Genomic DNA, 22125 nt, shown 5'->3' on the forward strand with positions numbered 1-22125 from the left:
ACTGAAGCATGGGTCTTTTTCAAGAACCCTCTTTAAGTGTGTCCTTTGCTGCAAGCACACAGCAAAGGCTAAACCAAGTGAAGGAAGAGCCTATGGGCCTTGTGTGCCGAAGAGATGAAGCACCTGGGGCTTCTGCCTTCTGCCACCCGCAGCTATCGGCAGACTCTTCTTCTCAGCTGCACGAGTTTTGATAAAAGATGAGCCAGGACGAGCCTGCAGTTTGTGGTGCTCCTTTGCCGAGGGGTTATGGAAAGGTTTGCAAATACTACAATATTACCTGACGCTCTTAGGCTAATTAAAAAGCGTGCTGAATTTTTATCTTCCCCTTTCCGTAGCCATGCCATCGGGGGCTACCCGATACCCCTCACCAGGTTGAATTACACAGGCTGCTGCCATAATGCCGTATGCAACAGATGACGGAACGGGCAGCCGTGGGCGGCTCAGTGAAAACCTTTCCAGAGCAGACTGGCTTAGCAACCTCAGAATTTCCTTTTGGTTTCTCTAGATAATGAAGAAAGAAAACAGTTTTGCTTTTAACTATGACTTCTCAGGAAGAGGTGAGTGAAGCTTTGGGAGCATGTGATATCCTCTAAATAAACGACTCATCAGTATTTAGCTTTCGTGTAATATACTGCACAATGCTGTTATGTTTCCTGACGGACAACTTACGCACCAGAAGGCTTTTTTTTTAATATTTAAAAATCATGCACAGCAAGCTGTGCTTTTCTCTGCCTTAAAGCTAGCAGATTCTAGATAGAATTTAGTGTGTTCATTGAAATGTACATGAAATTTTATCAAATGAAAGAGTAGAAACCTTATTGCAGTTGTTTGCTGAAAGGTGAAAAGATATTCCAGGTGACTTAAAGATATACGCTCACAGACAAAACACGTATTCTTTGCCTAAAATGTGTCATTGTAAGTGTTTTCTGGGACTGACTCTGCAAACACTTATGCTACTTTTACAGCTTACCAGCTCCACTGTCTTTAACAAACCTGGACTTATTTCACACCACTGTGAGTTAAAAAATCTGATTCCTTTTGCCAGTGACAGTGTGCAGAACTGGAGTCAGAAATTAGCATTTCAAATCTATTTACCCTGAATTCTAGTGTAGCCCATTTTAATTGGTTTTCACTGTGTAGAAAGTGATCAAAGGTTTTCTGGAGTAAAATCCGGTTGGCCCCTGCATGAGGATCCTGTGAGGTGCTGTGCAGGTGTCATGCGCTTTTTAGTCTTTCTCTTGTTTCCTATTGCAATTAAAGAGCAGGGGATGGATTCACATCCCCAGTGTGACTTATTAAAAGTAGCTATGATGCTTAGATAAATTTGAACATAAATTAACTTCAGAAGTTTGCTGGTAAATTAATTATAAGAGCTCCTTTCATGAACGTTAAGTACATAATTTAATGTATTGTGCCCAGCTCTGGAGTCCTCAGCACAGGAAAGACATGGACCTGTTGGAGCGGGTCCAGAGGATGGCCACAAAAATGGTCAGAGGGATGGAACACCTCTCCTATGAGGAAAGGCTGAGAGAGTTCAGGTTGTTCAGCCTGGAGAAGAGAAGGCTCCAGGGAGACCTTATTGTGGTCTATCAGTATTTAAAGGGGCCTTATAAGAAAGATGGGGACAGACTTTTTAGCAGGGCCTGTTGCAATAGGACAAGGGGGAATGGTTTTAAACTAAAAGAGGGCAGATTTAGACTAGGTGTAAGGAAGAAATTTTTTACAATAAGGGTGGTGAAACGCTGGCTGCCCAGGGGTTGCCCAGAGAGGTGGTAGGTGCCCCATCCCTGGGAACATTCAAGGTCAGGTTGGACGGGGCTCTGAGCAACCTGATCTAGTTGAAGATGTCCCTGCCCACGGCAGGGGGTTGGACTAGATGATCTTCAAAGGTCCCTTCCAACCCAAACTATTCTATGATTCTATGATAACATTTTACAAGGTGATGATCTTCTTTTTTTTTTCTTTTTTCTCCTGTTGAGTCAGGTACAAGAGGCAAATCCCACTACTGGAAGTCTTGAAATCATCTCTATTACAGAAGATGAACCACCAGTACCAGAAATTCAGTTTTCCTTCAAAAGATTTTTCTTCATACCACAAGCAAAAATGGACCCCAGTGCAGATGGATCTGGTAGGGATACTGCACAGCTTTTTGACCTTTGTAATCTAAATGGTTAATGTAGGTCTTTAGCCTTGCAATACTATGCTTGCCCACTCAGTCAGAGAAAGCAATCACTTAGAGGAAGAAGAAACACAACCTCAGTCCCCCAGCTGTGAGGTTTGCCAGCATATTAACAGGTGATGACATCTTGTGTTGGCTTGCACACGCAAGCGTTTTTCACAGCCAGATTATTCACACACTTCAGCCACATAGCAAATATTTGCCCACACTTTTCAGACACATTTTTGAATGGCTTATTTGAAATTTTACCAATGGACCAATGGAAATTGGTCCATTAAAAAAATGAATGTACAATACAGCAGCCTTGGAGGAATAGCATGCATGTTTGCCATAGGTTTCATGGCAAAAAATACTCATTAATTTCAACAAAGGCAGGCTGAGCATCAAGCATGAAGGTAGAGCAATTTAATTTCCTAGTCCATTAGCTACTATAGCTGTCTAAGATTTTTGGCATACCAGACATCAACTCCATTGCCAAAACCAGTTACTCAGCTGCTGCTGAGAGAGTCTGTGTAGGATGGGATTTACTTGTGAGTCTATAAGCACTGGGAGACACTCCTCATCCTTGACTGATTGTAAGCATCTGCCAGTCTCAAATTCAAAGCTTGAAGAATGAGGGCGTGAAGATCTGCATGAATTAAAATTGCAGACAAGATACTGCCAGTTCCTGTGTGTACCCATGACTGAGCTGTGTATGCTATTTTCCCATAGTTTGCTCTTCGTATATCAGAATACATTTGAAACAAGTGAATCGTTCATTATTTTCAGTGGAATCTATTGTTGTCTTCCAGATTGACAACACCACTAAGTTGAGGTCAGCTATGGAGGTCGTTGGTGAACAGGACTGGTCCAGCTCATGAAATGTATTCAGCAATTACTACTGATGTGTATTTTAAATTTAGATGCATTTTTTTTCCTTGAAAACTCAAAACAGCCTTGAGCCATTGCTCAGTTCTCTCCCTGCCTTTATAGCAAAGCTTTGAACAGATCACCTTTTCCCACATTTTTCAAGACTAGTTTGGGGGTCCTGTTTTTTGCAAATTTAGCTTTCTATCATTTTCAGTTAACCTTGTTTCCAAGTCCAAAAGTGACTTTCCTCCTTCTTGTCTTGAACACCTATTTACCAGCTAGTCCTGTCTTTTTCCAATATCCCTTCTCCTGTTCAAATCTCTAGGCTCCTCTTACTTGTTTCCGTGCCTCTGTTACCCCAACTCTGGAGGAATGCATCACGCATGGGACTTAGCTCCCCGGTGCACGAGACGGAGCTATGTGGCCTCCGGCCTCGTCCCAGGATTTCCGTTGTCCCAGACGCAGTGCTCAGAGCAGCGTCCCGCTGGGGATACGGCTGGAGGGAGCACTGGGACCGCGGGCTTGGTACTGGCAAGAGTCAGGAGGCATCGCAGACAGGAACGGTCGTAAGCAGGAAACTCAAACTAGTTCGTTCTTTGCTACTTCCACTGAAAGAATTTATTAGATCACTTGAGCTTTCTGAAGTCTTCAGAGAGTATACCTGTACCCTGCACACAGGTTTCATTACCCAAACAAAACAGGTCTGAATTTCATTTTTATTCCAGGACTCAGGTTTTCAGGAGAGGTGCTCCTATACTTCTAAAGCTCATAGTGTGATGTAGCCTGTGAAAATAAAAATTTAGAGCTTGTATTCTTGATTGCATTGAGGACAGGCCAGGTGCTCTGTAAGGGCACGATTCAGACCCCGTGCAAGGCAAAGGCTGAAGGGGTGTCTGAGAGCATCAGCCAGCCCCAAAGCACTTGGAGCCTTCTCAGCCCCTGAGCCAGGGGATCCGAACCCCTCCGGGTCAGGTCCACTCACGAAGTGTATGCAGGGGTTACTACTGCCATCTAGTTTAACGTTAGATAAATCTTTTTCATTGCAAACTCAAGCTGGTTTAACTTCACAGAAACTGTTCTCTCTGTTTGGTTTCTAGGAGATATCGAACCACCTTCGATGTGCCATGTTTTTATCTCCCTAAAATACTTTCCATACATCTGTGGTTTATTCCTTGCAGTAATCCTAGCAGTTGCCATTGGCCTGGGTGGTGAGTACAATTAGTTATTCATTAAGTTGTCGCTTAACCATTCAAATGCTTAATTTTTCATGAGCCTTTTACTTAGAATGGAATTAAACGGCTACTGCAGCTTGTTTGCTGAAGTAAAAAATCTTGTTGATGTGATGGCTTTAAATTTTATTTACACGTAGAGATAAAATAGATGTGGCACTCATGAGAGGATTGGTGTAATATTTACAACACTGGGGAACCCGCAGCTATAGGAAACCTTTCTCTAGTAAAACTTCACCGATTCCTCTCAGGTGGTGAGCTAAGAGTTTAGAAACTGGGGGAGGCTTCAGATAGCGCCCACCATATTTTTGTCCTGTAATTCACTTCTTTAAGTTTGTTTTCAAAGAATTAAAGAACTTTCCCCTATCACAAACAACTTCTACAAAGGAAAAGAAAACGCAGAATGAGTTTAGCTGCGACTGGAAAGTGTGACCTGCCCAGGCCAAGGTGCCAAATACGTTGACGCCAGGGCAGTGTCTTCACACCCGCAACAGGGATAAGCTTGCGGGAGGCTGAGGCAGCCCCTGAGGAAGAGAGTGCACTGGCCGTATTTTGCAAGGGTCTCCTTGCTTTGCTGCTGAGGGGCTGAGGCACCAGGCAGAAACTCGCCCTGGAGTGAAACATAAACTGGGTAGAGGGAGCTGGGAAGGAGTCAGCACAGACAGCAAAGCTGACTCATCCTCAAGTCATTACTAATGGATGAGTTTAGCAGCACCAGGTAGCAACCTCCAGGTTGTATTTCAAAAGTTCCTAGAGTACGGGAGTTGTCTTTCCCTTAGCAAGACGGAAATCCTGCCAGATAATGGAAGTCAGAAGTGTTAAATTAATGTCCACGTGTGTTTTCATCACCCTGTTTTCTTCCATTCTTGTTAGTCCAATACAACTGCATTGGGAAGTTTCGCTGCCGATCATCCTTTAAGTGTATCCAGAAATCAGCCAGGTGCAATGGTGTCTTCAACTGTAAAGAAGGGGAGGATGAGTACGGATGTGGTAATTTAAATTTGATTATAAATCCCTCCTACCTCCTCCTGTAGCATCTGGCACGTTATCAAGAAATGCATGTTGTAAAGAGTTTGGGTGAGACAAGAAAGGTAGAGACTGATGGATTGTGTAAATCACCACTTCAGAGGAACAACCTCTCTGAGGTACTGATTTACAGTTTATGAGAAATCAAACTGCTTTTAAGATAAATGTGATGATTGCTGAATATTGCTACTGCCATATCGGGCATGTTTCTCCATTAGATGTCTGGATGCTTTTTGACTGCTAGCATTTCCTCTGCCTGCAAGGTATACCATCACTGCAGTACGGTGTGTATATACAGCACTCTCTGTATTCATTGGCATGCAGTTGCACTGTGTAAGTTTTGAAGATTGCAAAAGCCCGTTATTATCTTCAGGGAGGTGGGAATGGGAGAGATCAGCACTGCCTTTTGTGCATTGAGTACTGCGAAGTTTGCCGGTTCATGTGTGAAATGTATGTCCCCATGTCTGAATTTCTCTCTGTAATGGTTTTGGGCATCACAGGGCCATTTTAAATGGTCCCTCCCTCCTGTGCTATGGAAGATGAGTGTGGTGTTTGCAGCCACTGGAGGGAAAGGATTCTAATATTAGTAAACAGAAATTCAACTGATTCTTGCATCAGTGCACTTGTAATTCTGACTCCTGTACCTACAGGTAAGGAGGCAGCACAGCTTTCCGCCTGTGCAATACGAGGAATCACAAGAACCATGAGCTTTTGGACCCACAATGCTTTTAACCTTTGGTGTGTTTTCCCCAGGGAGGCTTCAGGCCTCTGCGGAGCCTGTGGGCAATACATCTGCTTTTCTTGTCTGCCTTTGCAATGCCATAACACTGGCCCATGGGCACCTGTGGGAAACCCCTCTCCATCAGCGACCATGCGCGTGGCCTCCCTTCTCCCTGGGAAGACCATGTAGACGTGCGCTTTCCCAGGTCCAGGTGCCTCCCGCTCATCGGGGGCTCTGTGCCCCGGCAGGGGCAGTGGTGCGGGGTGCGGGGGTGAGGAGGACATGCTGACATGCAGGACGAAGGCACCATGGGTGATGGCTCTGTACCTGGGCTTTCTGCAGTGTTTCCCCGTCGGTCTCTTGGCCGGAGGCAGCAGCAGTGCTAGCTCCGTGGGGCGGCTCAGCCCTGCGGCCGGGCTGGCGTTGAAGAGGAAGGGCTGTGTTGAGCAGAGCTGGGCTGGCGTGGGGAGGGAGTCCTTGGGAGCCGAGCTCCCAGCCTGTACATCTCTCCTCTCCCCAGCCTTTACATGCTCATCAGTCCGGAGACGCCAACCCCATTTCAGCAGAGGGAAGCAGGGAGGAAACTCCACGGGAGCCCAGGTGCAGCTGGGTGCAAGTGCATCCACCTCTCTGTGCTGTGCAGCGCAGGAGGTGCCAACCACCTTTCATCACTTACCTTGATCGTAGGTTTCCTCCGTGCCAAGCATCTGCAGCTCCAGCTCACTGCAATCAGCAAGACTTGCTTAGGCTCACTGGAGGGCAAGGCAGCCTTCTCCATCTGTATTAGAGCTAGTTAGCATCCCCTATCCGTTCCCATGAGCACAGACTTTTTTCTCCTGGCTGTTCTAGCTCAGCGTACCTTGGTTCCCTTCCTTAAGGGGGGAAAAAAAAGCAAAACACAGAAGAATTCTGTCAAAGGATCCAAATGATGAAAAAGACAAGTAGTGAAAACTCAGTGAGCCAAGAAATGTGGATGCCACAGTGGTGCATTGACACTGTTGTGTACCTGTTGTGTACCCGGTGGTTCTTCTTCACAACTCACTCGGGCTTTTCTTCTCCTGAATCTCAAAGTCAGGTTGAGTGGCAAGAAAGCAGTGCTGCAAGTGTTCACTTCTGGATCCTGGCGAACAGTCTGCTCTGATGACTGGAAAGCAGAGTATGGAAATACTACCTGCAAACACCTGGGTTTCTCAAGGTATGAACACAAAATGGAAGAAACTTTATTTGGCATTTTGAACAAACTTTGAAGTTTTCCATCTTTCTAACAAAACCTTGCATTAGTCTGTGCTTTGAAAGAAAAAAGTACTTAACAATCCACCTTTGTGAATGATACGGTTGAGGAGATTTGGGATGATGTGGGAAATAGTCCTGAATACTTGTGCACTGCAAATACCATTTATTATTGCTATAAATCCTGGATGATGGCTAAATACAATGGTTTGGCTAAATCTTCCCTATAGGGTGCAGGTGCCTGAATCCTACTTGTCTCTCTAGTAGCTTACAGCCTGTCAGAGAGGCACTAAAAACATACGAGCATTTTCCATTTCTTTTACTTCCTCTGTAGGAAAATTGTATATACAATTCATGTTATGACAGCTGTTAGGAATTAAGGTCCACCTCACAATTAGAGAAGAACATGACAAGGCGGTTCTTACTGGATCGATCCCATTCCTGAAAAAACATCATTTCTTTCACAAACTTTCAACACAATTGAGAAAGAGTTTGAAGTTGTGACTTGCAATGATGCTCTGTTATTTCTTACAATGGCGTCATTCTGATTTCTGCACATTATAGTTAGCAGTATAAAGCTTCTTTGAATAAATTCTTGTTGCCTTTAGGATAAAATACAACTCAATTGTTCAACAAAAAAAGACAAGAAAAAATTACAAATTATTCATCCTCCCTGCTGCAAAACATAACTAGAAAAAGGAGACAATGAACTTGTTAGTGCTTCAGGAAATGTGCCAACCAGTTACAATAAAGGTTTTATTGCAATATTAGAATTAAAATTTACTTTCTCTGCCAGTTAAATGCCTCTCAGCATGTGTGATTATGCTGATTATGTGTGATTTTGCCAGGATTATGGCAAAATACGTGCACGTTATAAGAAGGGTTTCTTGGGGCGGATAGGATGACTTTGTCAAGTGTCAGAATCCATTTATTGTGTTTGCTACACTGGGTTTTCGTTAGCAGAACTGCTGAATTATTTAAACAGATTACTGAAATGCTGTCTGAAGAAGCTGTGTTTATGGATTATTTGCAGTTACGTGAGTTCAGGTTACCTGCCCGTGGCTGCGGTCGAAAAACGGTTTCAAAGACATTTCGTATCCCTCAGCCACTGGTTATCAGCTGATCAAGTGACATCCCTGCACAATGCAACAAACCTCAGGTATGCCTCAGCTTGTTCATCCTGACAGAAAGAGAGCAGTCAATAGAAGAAGAATTACTAATAATTTGAGATTGTTGCCTATTTTTTCAGGCACGTAGTACTTCATAAGTGGTTGGTGTTGTCATGCATCATAGACCAAGGTTCAGTAGCAGTCTTGCTGGAATACGAATTAAGAGCCTGATCCAAGGCCCATTAAAATCAACAAGGGCTTTAAAATGAGCTATTTGAAAAGCCTGTTTGTCTCATGATCCCTTTTTTGCAAATGGATAGACACCAGGCACTTATCTTTTTCCATTGTGAAGCAGTTTGTTTCAGTTTACAGATCCCTAGATATTTCCCAGTGGGCTTATGAACCCTTTATTTAAGGAAAATTGTCTTCCTCCTGACAATTGCTTTTTTTTCTTAGTTACCTTTCACTGAGAAGCAAGCTATGGATCCAAGGAGACTACAGACCACATGTTGAAAATTGCTGATGAGCCTCCCCTCGCGGAAGAGTGAACGACTCTTCAGCAGGGCAGCATATGGTCTGCAGGCTCCTGATGGTGTCTATGCTCCTAACTTAAGTATTTCAGCTAAATGCCCTAAGTAGATTGGATGAGTACATGACTTTGTACCTCTTTCAATCTATGAGTTACTTATATTTATGTGCACGTATCTGTACAGGAAGGTGACACAATATTGAACCCCCCCCAGTATTTGTGAATTGGAACTAATACTGCACTGTCTTTTCATCTTAGAGAGGAATGTACTTCTGGCAATGTGATCATCTTAAAATGTTTGGGTAAGAATCAGGGAAAGTGAAAATAAAATCAGCAACTGTCCTTCATCCACTGCAGGGCAAGAGTTGGGAGGAATTATGTACTCAGGGCATACTATACCATCAGTTTATCACACCAAAGAAGAATTGTATTTCTTACATAAAATTTAAAAGAATTTCAGAAAGTGAGGAAGGCTTTTTGAATTTTCAGAAAGTGAGAAAGCATCTCCTCCTTCCGGGAGGGCAGATTGGGAGCATCAGGTAGAAGGAGCATTTTGGTGAGAATCACAATAGAAAGTAGATGTTTAAGGATTGTGACTTGAGCCCATGGACTGATACTGTAATTCCAACTCTTTGCCATCTCGGCAGGGAAAGGGAAATACTGTCTTAACATTGGAACTTTCATCCCACACCTCTCCACGTCAGCTAGTTTTCAGATCGGGATATGAAAAGTCAAAAAGACGCAGCAAAATAATCACCAGGGGAGAGGAGATGCTTTAGCCTGAATATGTGGGCCCCTGGGACCCTGTGCATTTAAGGAGGGCAGAACAGTGGGTTTTACAGCTCAGCTGAGCACTATGTCTGCAGGCGAGAAGATGTGAGCCCCACAGCCCCCATACCGGCTGCCAGGCACGATGCTGCAGAGATGGGAGGGAGGAGGAGAAACCTCTGGGAGCAGCCACAGCCCAAGATGTGGGCCATGGGGATGGGGATGGTCCTGCTGCAGAGACCTCCCAGCCTCAGCAAGGCTGGGAGTAGAGGGGCTGAAGGTGACCAAAAACATGCCTGCATTTCCTCCGCGGACCGTAACCTTTGCTTTCTGGCAGCGTGCGGGACGCGGGCCAGCTACGGGCCACGGATCGTGGGGGGCAACGCGTCCTCCCCCCAGCAGTGGCCCTGGCAGGTCAGCCTGCAGTTCCACGGGCACCACCTCTGCGGAGGGTCCGTCATCACCCCGCGCTGGATCATCACGGCCGCCCACTGCGTCTACGAGTAAGTCGCTAAATCGTCTTGCTCGGGGTGTCCCACTGACCCTGCTTGCAGCGCATCTGTGTGTGGGGCCACTGCAGAGGAGGGCTAATGCACCGTGCTTTCTCTTAAAAATAAACTGCAGGAGAGATTGAATTATCCTTATTTCATGGGCTTGCTCCGTAACATTTAAACCATCTCTCTCTCTTCTTGTGCAAGTGCAAGTCGTTATTGAAAAAAGGTCTCCCCAAATAGTGGACCAAATCAGGGGCCACATTTTTCAGATATTCTGGGCACTCCCAGCTTCCTCTAAAATCAGCTTAAAACAACATTTAAGTGCTAGATTTTAGGTATCCCAATCTGCAATTTCTGTACATTGTATGTGAGCTCAGGAAGAATTTGTACTTGGCTGCTCTGGTACTCTGGAGCTCCGAAATAAATTACACGATCCTTTTCAAGTTGACACGATCAATCAGTGGTAGTAAGTGAGTTGTACTGTGCTTAGTGCCCTTTACCACATACTTGCTGTTCGAAGTAGTCTTAGAATTGTAAATAGATGCTAAACAGTTATTTATACTCCTCTGTGTAATTATAAACATAGCCCTCTCTCTTATTTATAATGAGTTTTCTGGGTTTGCAGTCTGGTTTGTTGCTAATAGTGCAGGAGAGCTCTCCTCGCTCTTACAAACTCCAGGCCACTTTCACCAAAGACATTTAGACAGCTAAAATGGGATTTGTCTGACCACTTTTAGGCACCCACAACACGGATGCCTGCTTCTGAGTAAGTCCTGTAGGATGCTTTTATACCCAGTAGAGAGAAGAGATGGGACAGACAAATCCCACTCCTAGATCCTATTTAGAGCCCTGTGTTGCCGTAGAAATAATTACTTAGGAATTAAGCATTTTAGGACTTTTGTCCTTAGCTCTGTGCCCCACAACCCAGTTGGTCGTGGTGTGTTCAAAGGCTGACGGGGATGGGAGCTGGCACCACAACCCACATCCCTGGAGCCTTTTCCTGGCCCTGCCGCTAGCCCGCGGCTAGCCCGGTGGGGTGAAGCCAACAGAAGAGGAGCTGCCCGTGTGCTGCAGGCTGAAAGATGCGGCTGCTCATGAACTGGGGGCAGAAGCACCTTCCAGAAGGAAAGCCTCTCCCTTGGAAACACCTTGCCACAAGTGCGGCTGAGCTAGCCAGATGGCTGAGCAGAGGTGTGCCAGGCAGCGGCATCGACTGCTGTGGGGTCACATAGGAGGACAGGCAGGTAGGCCAATGCAAAACTCTCATGTATTTGTAGAAAGCTGCACAGATAATATACCAGTGACCCAGTGTGTTACTAAGATTAGTCACCTTTTCCGTTTTTTTGAAATTAGACGCAAAACAATATTAATAGGTAGGTAAGCAAGTGCAGCAGACTGTAGCTATTTGCCTGTAGAGTTTTATGTGATTCGTAAGCTCAGCAGACAGTTAGAAAACCTGAGGGTTTTCTTGAAGGTTTTTCACTCTCTCCCACCTCTTTGTTTCAGCCTGTACTTGCCGAGCTCATGGAGTGTGCAGGTTGGTTTTGTGACTCAGCAAGACACCCAGGTTCACCCATATTCAGTGGAAAAAATTATATACCATCGAAACTATAAACCCAAGACAATGGGAAATGATATAGCACTGATGAAACTGGCAGCACCGCTTGCTCTCAATGGTAATTCTTTCTTAGCTTTCTTAGCTTTCACTTGACTTTTTCACCTTTCTAGCTAAAAGTGAGAAGGGCCTTTCCTAGTACAGACAAGGAAATTTCTGTTGGTGCCCTATGCCTGACCTAGGACAGTCAGGTGGATCCCTGACTACATCTACAGCGTAGATGTAGCCAGCCTGCTGCTGTGATGGCAAGGCAGCCATCCCTGTTCAGACCACACCGGCAGAAACCCCCCGGCCTCAGTATCAGGAACTCCTCTGTACTTCATATCCAGGCACAGAAAGCAACAACACGGTCACAGGGCTCTGCAAAACATTCCCAGTCCATTCTAGTATTGGCTTACTGAAGGCATTTAATAATAGGCAAACATTAACTTTATTCTTTCTAGATATTTTTCCTATCTAAAATAAACGCCCCACCTCATTTTACTTGGAGTTACAGAGATTTTTATCGTGTCCTTTCTGTGAGTATAGGGAGATCCAGCAGTGTCCAAAGCTGAAAATCAAGCTTAAATTTCAAAGAGAAGAAAAGGCAAATCAAATATAATGTTGCTTTTAAATTAAAACTACTTTTATTTTCTCAGCAGGATGCTACCTACAGCTGACACGGTTAGTGAATTGAAATAATGTATAATAATATTGTATGAATTTAAATGATCACCTGCCAATACCTCCTAATCACTGTGAGCTCTCTGCAAAGGAGAGCTGGCTCTCTCTGACGCATCGAGATTGTCAATTCCTAAATCAATTCTCTTGAAATACTTTAAACTCCCACTTTGAATGAAAATTAAGCTTGATTTTATTCTGTTTTATATCTCAGCTAGTGCTGTTTTCTTTTGGTCGGGAGTAAGTTTGGGAGGCTGTCAAGAGCAGTCATGGCTCCGCACCTGAGCGAGATACCTGCTATGCCCTGGGGGGCTGGGGCAGCCTGGGGGGCTTGGAGACTCCGTGCTGGGGGCTTGATGCTTTGGGCTGGGACCATTGCACTGTGGAGAACTGAAACGCTAGGAATTGCCCAGTAATACCTTATATCTTCCCTCGCTTTGCTCGGTGCCAGCTCATCTTGACACGCCACAGTTTGTCCCTGCAATCATCAAACACTGATTATATTGCATGGCATTCAGTGCCCCAGAGCACAGAGGCACTGAAACTCTATCAGCCGATGGGTGGGAAGCAAAGAGCACCCCAGACGTCTTGTTGCCCTTTCAGAAGAGCACAGAGATGTGCACGCACGGCTCTTTGTGCTGCTGCACAAAACCTGTCAGGAGGTGCCATGCAGTCGTCCCGTGGTTAGCCACGGCCATTTCTCTGCCCGAGCAGCGTGCATGGGATCCCTGATCTGCCCGTCAGCTGCGTATGCTGTGCATTTCTTGTTTGCTCATTCTTCAACTTATTGACCTGCCAACACCTCCTTCCGTTGCTGCATACTTGAAACTAATTAGGCCTGGTGTAGGTATTGTTTCAAACCTACGGTATTGGCCATAAGACAAAATACCTGCAGAACTGCCAGGCTATTTATGTGGGGAGTGGGTGGTGTTCATAACAAGTTCACTGCAAGCCAAATCCTCAAGTTTTACTGAGGCATACAATTTTTTGCTGAACTTTAAAAACAATTCTCTCTTCTCTCTCTTCTTTTTGAATAGGTCACATAGAGCCAATTTGCCTGCCTAATTTTGGTGAACAGTTCCCAGAAGGGAAAATGTGTTGGGTGTCAGGATGGGGAGCAACTGTGGAAGGAGGTACTTTAAATGGTCTGCTGTTGATTACACCACATGAAAACATCTCACATACAGTAAATACAGGATTTGGTTGGAGCATTGTTCAACATTAAATTTTCTGGAATATCTGGGGGGGAAAAGAAGACATATTCCTAAATTTTATGCTCACCCAGAACTGCAAAAGTGCTGTACAAACCCTTACCACCAGAAGGAACGGATACCCAACTATCCCTCTGCGAAAAGGTTGAAAATGACATGTAGATAGCAACACTGTTCACAACTTCTACTCAGCCGCAGTCAAACAGGCTGTGTCCTTTATAACTTCAAACACAGAAAGCACAGCATGAATGCAAGAATTGACCATCCATTTTTTCAGAGAAAGCATGTATGCATTTTCAGGCAGGTTGGATGATGTAGAAATTGGATCTGTGAATAATGTCACAAAGAAAAGGGAATTTTTTTTTTTTTTTACCATGACTCACAGGTCATGTTAATCGATAATATATACCCAATCACTTTCATGTGAAAATGCTTGAATTCTCAGGTCATTGTTTTTTATCATTCTTCATTCATCTCATTTAACGTGTTCCCGTTGTTTAGAGAACAAGAACAGTATGTTACCTCACCTACAGATAATAGCGAAAGGTGGGAAAAGATGAAAGCAAGGTTTATCACATAAAAAGTCAGCTATAAATTGACAACAGTGTGCAAATACCCCCATTTGTAGAAATGATCCATTCAGACTCTGAATAAAATAAAACAAATATTTATAAAATAAATCAGGTGTTTGCAGATGATTTGTTCACTAACAGAACAGGCGATAAATTCAAAACAAATTTTGGCACTAGTATTAGAGACAATGTCCAACTAGCTTTTAAGTTCATTACTGTCATTGTCTAGTTTGAAGTAGAAACATGTAATGTACAGCTTTATATTATATACTGTGATAATTCACAGCTCTATAGAGTCGCTGGTTAGTGGACTCTCTAAATGATGAGACACCTAGTTGCCTTACTTGTATGTTGTCATTTTAACCGTATTTCTTTCACCCTTGCTTGTCAATTCTTCGTATACTAAAACATTTTCTGTTTAAAATTAGAGATTAGTTTCAAGGATAGAGAGTTTTTTCTTTGTTTTTTGTTTGTTTGTTTGTTTAACAGGTGATACATCTGACACCATGAATTATGCAGGTGTTCCTCTGATTTCTAATGCAATTTGCAATCACAGGGATGTCTACGGTGGGATCATAAGTCCTTCAATGCTTTGTGCCGGTTTCCTAAAGGGAGGGGTAGACACCTGCCAGGTATGGAAGTTTCCAAACTGCAACTGTGCTCATTAACAGCAGTAATGGAAAAACATGACCGATAAGTTATCAGAAGGCACTCCCAGGCTTTTCTTGGGCAAACATTTGGTTTTGTGCCATTTACTCTGTTTACCATGAATATCGATCACTGACTGTGAATGCACTCATATGTTACAATTCCCTTCTTATTCTGTGGACCATATCTGCTACTTCTGAAGCCAAATTTACTTAGGACATTTTTTAGTTTCTTGCATGTGCTACAGCATGGTGCTATCCTTTCTTTGCCCTGGCTGTGGCCTCTGCACTGCACTGAATTGCACTGCACTGCACTGTGAGCAGCTCGGAGACTTGCAAGGTGTAGAAACCCCATGGTGAAAAGCAGCCAAAGCATATATCAATAGAGAAGCAGAAGTGTGTGATTTTGGAAAGAGTAGAGTAAGGCAGGGGAAGGAAGAAAGGGAGAGGTGTTTTTGAGTAACTCAGAGGATTGGTAATGACTTTGGGGAGAAGGCTTCATAGCAGTGATGGATCAGAGGATCCTTCCCAACACAGGGCGGTGAGGATTCAAAATCACTGTCAGAGTCATGACAGTGCTCACTTTGTGCCAGGTCTCATCCCCATACACACTAATGTGGACTCACCTAGCTAGTAATGGATGGAGGAGGGCTGGGGAGGAACTTCATGTTTCCAGATTTGCTCAGTCATAATTACGTATGGGACAAGACAAAGCAAACGCATTAAGTGCATAGATCTTCATTTAAGCGCCTGTTTGCACAACCCCCTCAGCAAGGTACCCAGCAGCAGCACATCGCTATGCCTGGGAGAGCTGCCCAAAGGCAGCACGCTCAGCATACGGCTCCACGTGACAAAATGAGCTCTACTCACCAAAGGGAGAGGCTTGTTCCAAATTCCCTTTTTTTCTGTTGTTGTACTGGCTCTGATGTTCATAGGGCAGGAAACTGCCCCAGCAAAATACACTGAGAGTTTTCAGTACTTAGAGGTGAGTCCATTGAGTTGAATCTGCTTAGCAAAGTGTCTGGGAAGGGCCAGAAAAGCAATGTGTGACACTGCGTGCAGGAGCAGGCAGGGAAGGAGGTGGGCTACAAGCTTGTTATTGCAACCCTGGGCTCGGCTCAGCTCAGCTCAATAGCTAGGAGCTTTTTGAGAGAAGCAGCTGTGAGAGACCAAGGCCGTGGCATGGAGACTGCAGATGAGCGATGCCCTGCCTGCATGCCCTGTTAAATGTTGTTTAACAGCAGGCTTCAATGTTGCTTCTGTTGTACTGTACTGCTAACTGGGGAAAGAAAAATATGGTCTAATAGACGTCTCTAAGAAGTCTCCGACTTCTGCTGTAACATATGCTTTTCCCAGGACCCAGAACAGAGCAGAAACAGGAGACTTTGAATTACTGGACTATGCCTCTCCCCCTACACCCCCAAATAGACGTTCCCATCCTTTTCTGGGGCACTGATGTTTGTTTTAATTTTTTGTCCTCCAGGGAGATAGTGGGGGCCCTTTAGCATGCGAAGATATGAGTATCTGGAAGTTGGTGGGGACCACCAGCTTCGGAGTGGGCTGCGCAGAAAAGAACAAGCCGGGCGTCTACAGCCGAACCACCTCCTTCCTGGACTGGATACACGAGCAGATGCAGGTCTGGTTTTGCCCTGTCTCTCCATCTCCAGTTGTCGCTTTGCTCTGCCTGTGCCACACAGGGTTTAGCTCATATTAATCACAGCTGAGTTGCGTCGTACGGACACGTGCGACCCGAGGGCGCGTTTAGGGATCGGGGCCGGTCAGCGTGCAGAGCGGGCAGAGCAGGGTGCGGGGGTCTTAGCATGATGTGGGGAGAACCAGGGCAGGGGTAGAGAGGGGAAAGGAGCATGGGAGTGATTGGGGAGGGGGCCTGGAGGCACAGAGCAGGGAGCAGGGAGGTGTGAAAGGGCTGAGTAAGGAGATGGGGGGGAAGGGAAGAGATGCTAGGGGACTTTACCTGAAACCTGCTACAAAAAAGCCTGGGGAGTGGAAGGTGAGTGGGCCAAAGAAATTGGGGAGAGGGGGAGATGGTGTTGGCTGGAAGGAGAGCAGAGGCAAGGAAGTGGGGGGATGCTGCAGCCACCTTATCACCTGACCCGAGGGTGGCCCGCTCTCCGGAGACCAGGTCCTCTGCTGTCAGCACCCCTCCAGCACTGCCAGAGAGATGCTGGGTTCAGTCAGCTGAGCAGGGAGAGTCGTGGTGCTTCAGGTGGACTCCCAGGCAGGGATCTATTGCCTAAGCAGAGGCATCTAGAGCCATTTTAGAGACCCCAGGCTGTCCTGCCTGGCTCACAGGTGTTCCTGCAGAAGGGCAAGGATCTGCAGGTAGCCCTGGGTTCTATCCACCATCCCCATGGGGATGTCTCAGATACCCTGCGATGGCTCAGGTAGATATGATAGAGTATCTATGGGAGATCTGAGGCTTTCCAGACCAAATGCTGAAGGTCAGGCGAAGTGCACTAAGACACCTCAAGCGACACTAGATAGTGCATGTGCAAGGCAGGTGAACCGTCCTCCACTGCCCCGGTAGGAGCCTAGACACATAGCTCACAGGTAGACACCTATGCACAGGCCCTTAATTGTCATTTTCTTAGCTTCATGGCAAAGCCACCCTAAGCACCAAAGCGTATGTCTCATCCTGCTCTAGCCTGGTCCCCACAGACAGTAGTGCCAGTGCTGCTATTCCAGCACCCAGTTTGCTGGAATGAATGAATGAATGAGTAAGTAGCAATGATGCTATTCCAGCACCAGCAATACAGCCCCCAGCCCTGACAGCTGCCTGTGCCACTGTGATGGCACGTGATGAAACCACTCCTGCCCCCACCTTGTTTGTGAAATATGTGAGATTTCATCCTCAAACCGAAGTGCCAATATCAAGCATTCACAGACAAGGAAATGCCCGAAATAAGGTTATGTGTGCAATTTCAGTTCAGCCCCCATCTGTATACTATATGACACATGCCGTTTTCACAACCTATATTACACATGAAGATTTATGCTGTCACATGCCTATCTGTCACTCAACAAAGCTAAAGAAGACAGGATAACATTTCTAAATCTTTAAGAGCTCTAATATTACTTTTTTTTCTTCCCCCCAAATATGTACATCATTGTGATTCATTTGCAGATACAGAAGCCCAGACATTTCAGATGAAGAGTTCGTATCCAGTGAAAGCACAGATCTCCATTACAAAGAAGTGATCTAGGGGAAAAAAGTACAGCTAAATCTTTGTTTAGCTAAATGCTAACATGTTATAATTTTTCACAGGGACATCCTTCAGATGTAAATATTAATTAATCAATTTATCCTCTTAGAAAGAATTTTCAACTGCAGCATAGAAACATGGACACTTTTTAATGGACTTTGAAACAAACAAAAAGAAAGTGTGCCTTTGAAACCAGTGTGCCTTTGAAAATGGGACCAAGGGAATGGCTTGCACCTGGTAGATCTGTATTGTGGCATAACGGTCCTGATCTGCTCTTACCTGTTATTGCTCACCATGGACTGGGGTTCATTTGGTCTCTCCAGAAGTTTCTGTGCTTTCTTCAAACAAAGTTAACTCTTGTAGCTAAGGCTTAGCAAAGGAGTTAGGAAAGAGATCCATTTTGATCTAAGAGATGCAAAATGGCAGATAAGGAATTTGGCCATCAGCATGCCCTTAAAAGCTTTCTTTCTGGAAATTAGCTTTATAACAGCTCACCCATCAGGGGCAATCAATGCAAGGTATGATCAAAGAGGAGGCATTTGTCTTTCTGATCTTCCATTTCCAGTTTTGAAACCTGAATAAACCACTTCTGTCTCCCAGATTTTCAGGAGGATACAAACATTTTGCTAAAGGCTCTCTCCTGTGAGTACAAAGAAAAGTTGTTTATTCCTTTCCACTAAGTGGTGAAAATTAGTTGATGTCATTTAGCAAGATGCCTCCATTTTGAACAGCTCTCCCACTAAGGAGGAAGCAAAAAGTTTATAGCACTAAGGGGAGTACCAGTGACCTACATACATTACTGTCCGAGAAATATTATGCCTCAACTTTTAAATCTGAATAGACATGAAAGGTTCCCACCCCAGCAAAAAAAGAACAAAAAGGAAACCAGCAATTAAACAACTCAAAGGAAACAAAATAAACCCCTTCAAAGCCTACTTAGCTCCCTGTATGCATGTGTCCCATGGATGCAGTATCTACTGCTATTACTAACACATTCCTCCATCCCCCGTAACCATATTTCTTTTGTTGAGGTGGTGTGTTTTTCTGAAGAACTTCAGCTGGCAGAACCAGCTCCAGCAGCCCCGCGGTTCCTTTGGTGACCCTAGTACAGCAGGGAAAAAAAAGTCATTCCCTTTTAGAGTTCAATAGGCGGCAACATGAGCGTTTGAACAGATGCATAACTGGTTTTGCTTCCCAGAGAGAAGAACTGCAGACCTGAGGAGAGTGGCGGTGTGCTGGGCTTCTGAAAACCCACATCACGCTCCAGCCCCACAGAAGGACCCACCACACTCTTCTGGACACCTGCTCTGAGCTTTGTACCTTCACAGACTACTTTTTACCATTTCTTTTAGGTACTGGTAACTGTACTTAATGAAAACTGTTGCACATTCAGCCTCTTTTGGATGGAAGAGGCAGTTGGATGCTGGATGACAGACATGCCTATTTACTGTCAGCTACAAATTTCACATGTAGAAAAAGTACTAAGACTGATAACCCAGGATGCTATCACAATAAAGTTTTGCAGGCACCATGAGTAAAAGACTAGAGGAACTTCAGATCAGGTTGCTAGCTACTGTTTTAGTACTTACCTTCCAAGAACCAGACTACAAAAAGACTTTTTCCCTGGAAGTATTCATATATAAGGTCCATGCTCTGTTGCACAGGCAGCAGCAGCTTTCTCTGAAGCCATAAAGCAAGCAGGAAGCAAGCAGTTGGCAATTTTGGCAAGCATTTGGCAAGTATGTTCAACTCTTCTTAGAAAAAAACTCTGGATTCGAATCTTTTATCATGTGGCTGTGAACAAAGTCCCTAAAAATTGAATTCTTAGGTGTTTTCTTGCAGTAAATAGCTCTGAAATGAGCAACACACGGGTTGCAACTTTACTGAAAAATTCTGAGATTACTGGACAGCCTTAAAAGGAAGAGGAGCTTCTTTACTGCCTTTCAATAGGCTAGAGAGCCAAAATCATTGCTCGATCTATGATGCACCATGCAGTGCAACAGCTATTGAACACTCCCAAGCTCACATCATGTAGTACAGTTCACCAAGGCACTCAGCTCAGTCGCCTTCCCTGTTTTCCCTCCCTTTCTCTGCAGACAGGACAGTACAGATCCCGCACTCTTTGTATCTATTAGTGACATCAGTGGTGCGGATGAACTGATGCCAGCCAGGCAAGGGACAAAATATCTGAAGTGCTGCTGTGGTTTCCTGTTTTACAAGCCATTTTAATACAACAACCTCGTGTTGTTGGGTTGGAAAACACCTGATTGTTTTGCACTTGCCCTTTGTAAAAATCCTGGGATCAAAGTTGTCAATTTTAGAATTGATTGCCAGGGACTAGGTAGGCTGAATAATGGATAATATTGCCAGAGCTTTTCATATCAGCCAAAATGGATTTTATCATCTGATCAAGTGCTGCTTATCTGCTTGAAGTGTGGTTTTGGATGCAGTCTGTATGCTTCTCAATCAGTATCTGCATCACCAATGTCATCCACCACTGCTGCAAGAAAGCGCCGGCGGAATTGGAACTCCATTCTCACTGCAACACGATGGGTCAAAATCGAGAGAGAACAGCAAACCTGCGTGAACCGTCAACCTCCACGTTGTTCTGTGGATACAAACTTTGATCTCAGAGGACACTGTGTCAATACCTTTCACCTTGGCTAAAGAAACTGCAGTGCAATGGAAACAGCACTTCCAGAAATAGCATGTTTTTAAAAAGAAGAGGGAAGCATTATTGCAAAGCTGACACAAAAACTGGAACGAAATGGGAAATTTCAACTTGACAGAGCTAGAGTTTTATGTTCGCTGTTTGCTATCAAAACATTTTCACAGCCCCAACATGGCTCGTGTTTTAGTATTATCAGCAGTCTGGAGATGAGGGCACTGCTCCCTGAGCTCATGGAGTTGTAATTTCATATTTCTGAAAACACCCCGAAAATTCCTTTTGAACTCCTTCTATTTCCATAAAAAGACTGTACGATAAGTATCCATTGTGGTCTGCCTTTATATGAAAAAGAAATCCAATGTAAAATGTAGAAAGCTAGTGAACTCTTCCCAACAAGAAGCCACATTGACCCCCCAGCTCAATGACAGTCACTTATGGGCAGACCTAGCCCGGGCTCACTGAGCTGCAAACCTTTCTTCTGATTTCTGTTATGCCCCTTGCTGTGGTGTCTTAGGTACAGGCAGAATACAAAAGAGTCACTCTGTAAAGCTGGATTTTCCTCCCCCCACTTATGCCAGTATCTCTGTGAGTGTAGTACCATTTTAAGATGTGCAGATCAAATTTCTTTTCTTCAACAAACAGCCCTGTGAGAAGCAGTATCACACTTGTGGGCAGCGGGAGCCTGAGATTACATAAAGCGCAGTAAGAAGAGAGCTTACTTCGGCTGTTTAACTTTAGGGAAGGTACAGGGAAGTGTTTCTTATCTGAACTGAACGAGCACACTCCATCATTGCCTTTAATCTCTGGTTTTATGTATTTTACATGAGCAGAGGTTTCTGAGTTTGGTTTGTTGTTTTTGTCACACGTTTTCTTGCTGGTGGAGCTCCTGCCCCAGTGGAGGACAGCAGGTTGTGTCCTCAGCATTGACGCTGATTAGACGAGTAGGATTTTGAACAGTTTGCTTCAAGATTTGGTAGGGGAGAGGTAAAAATGCAGCCTTGTGGATGGCACAAAATGGCCAGAGCAATTTTTCCTGATTAAAAGAAAACTGACTCCATAACTGATTCATTTTCCTGAAGAGCGCTTTGGTAGCTGCCAGTCTGAGCAATAGGAATGTAAAACGCAAGGGCAAGAGGAAAAAAAATTAATGATCCCGCATCTCCTAATGCTGGAGTGCGTTTACAGAAGGTAAATGCAGGCACACGACTGGCAGCCGAGCGAGGAGCCTGGCCTTGCCTCGGGCACCCACGTTAGACCTCTGCTCTGTGGCTGCCAGCACGCGTCTATGTGTCCCTGTAGCCAGGGCTGGGTACAGCCGCACGGTGAAAACAAGCTTGGCAAAATGCAACCTGAGAAGATAAGGCCAAAGCAACTGCTTTAATCCTTTAGCAGAG

The 22125-nt window shown here is 44.7% G+C and overlaps 1 protein-coding gene across 1 annotated transcript; it reads left to right on the top strand.

The window, feature by feature from the left end:
- The first annotated feature begins 539 nt into the window (after positions 1 to 539).
- Positions 540 to 19282, top strand: TMPRSS3 (transmembrane protease, serine 3). The gene is made up of 13 exons (XM_009575193.1): positions 540 to 557; positions 1984 to 2128; positions 4126 to 4236; positions 5131 to 5247; positions 7076 to 7199; positions 8268 to 8393; positions 9131 to 9174; positions 9978 to 10143; positions 11641 to 11810; positions 13447 to 13542; positions 14682 to 14824; positions 16323 to 16475; positions 19262 to 19282. Exons 1-13 carry the CDS (start codon positions 540 to 542, stop codon positions 19280 to 19282), a joined length of 1434 nt encoding a protein of 477 aa, XP_009573488.1.
- Positions 19283 to 22125: the final 2843 nt, after the last annotated feature.

Source organism: Fulmarus glacialis, unplaced genomic scaffold (assembly GCF_000690835.1).
Source record: "Fulmarus glacialis isolate BGI_N327 unplaced genomic scaffold, ASM69083v1 scaffold11523, whole genome shotgun sequence".
Classification (NCBI taxonomy): domain Eukaryota; kingdom Metazoa; phylum Chordata; class Aves; order Procellariiformes; family Procellariidae; genus Fulmarus; species Fulmarus glacialis.

Bases quoted from the DNA above. Each gene is read 5' to 3' on its own strand.
- TMPRSS3 (XM_009575193.1), top strand. The intron at 5,248-7,075 runs GTAATTTAAATT...TGAATCTCAAAG, and splicing joins GGAGGATGAGTACGGATGTG to TCAGGTTGAGTGGCAAGAAA. The intron at 10,144-11,640 runs GTAAGTCGCTAA...TCTTTGTTTCAG, and splicing joins GCCGCCCACTGCGTCTACGA to CCTGTACTTGCCGAGCTCAT.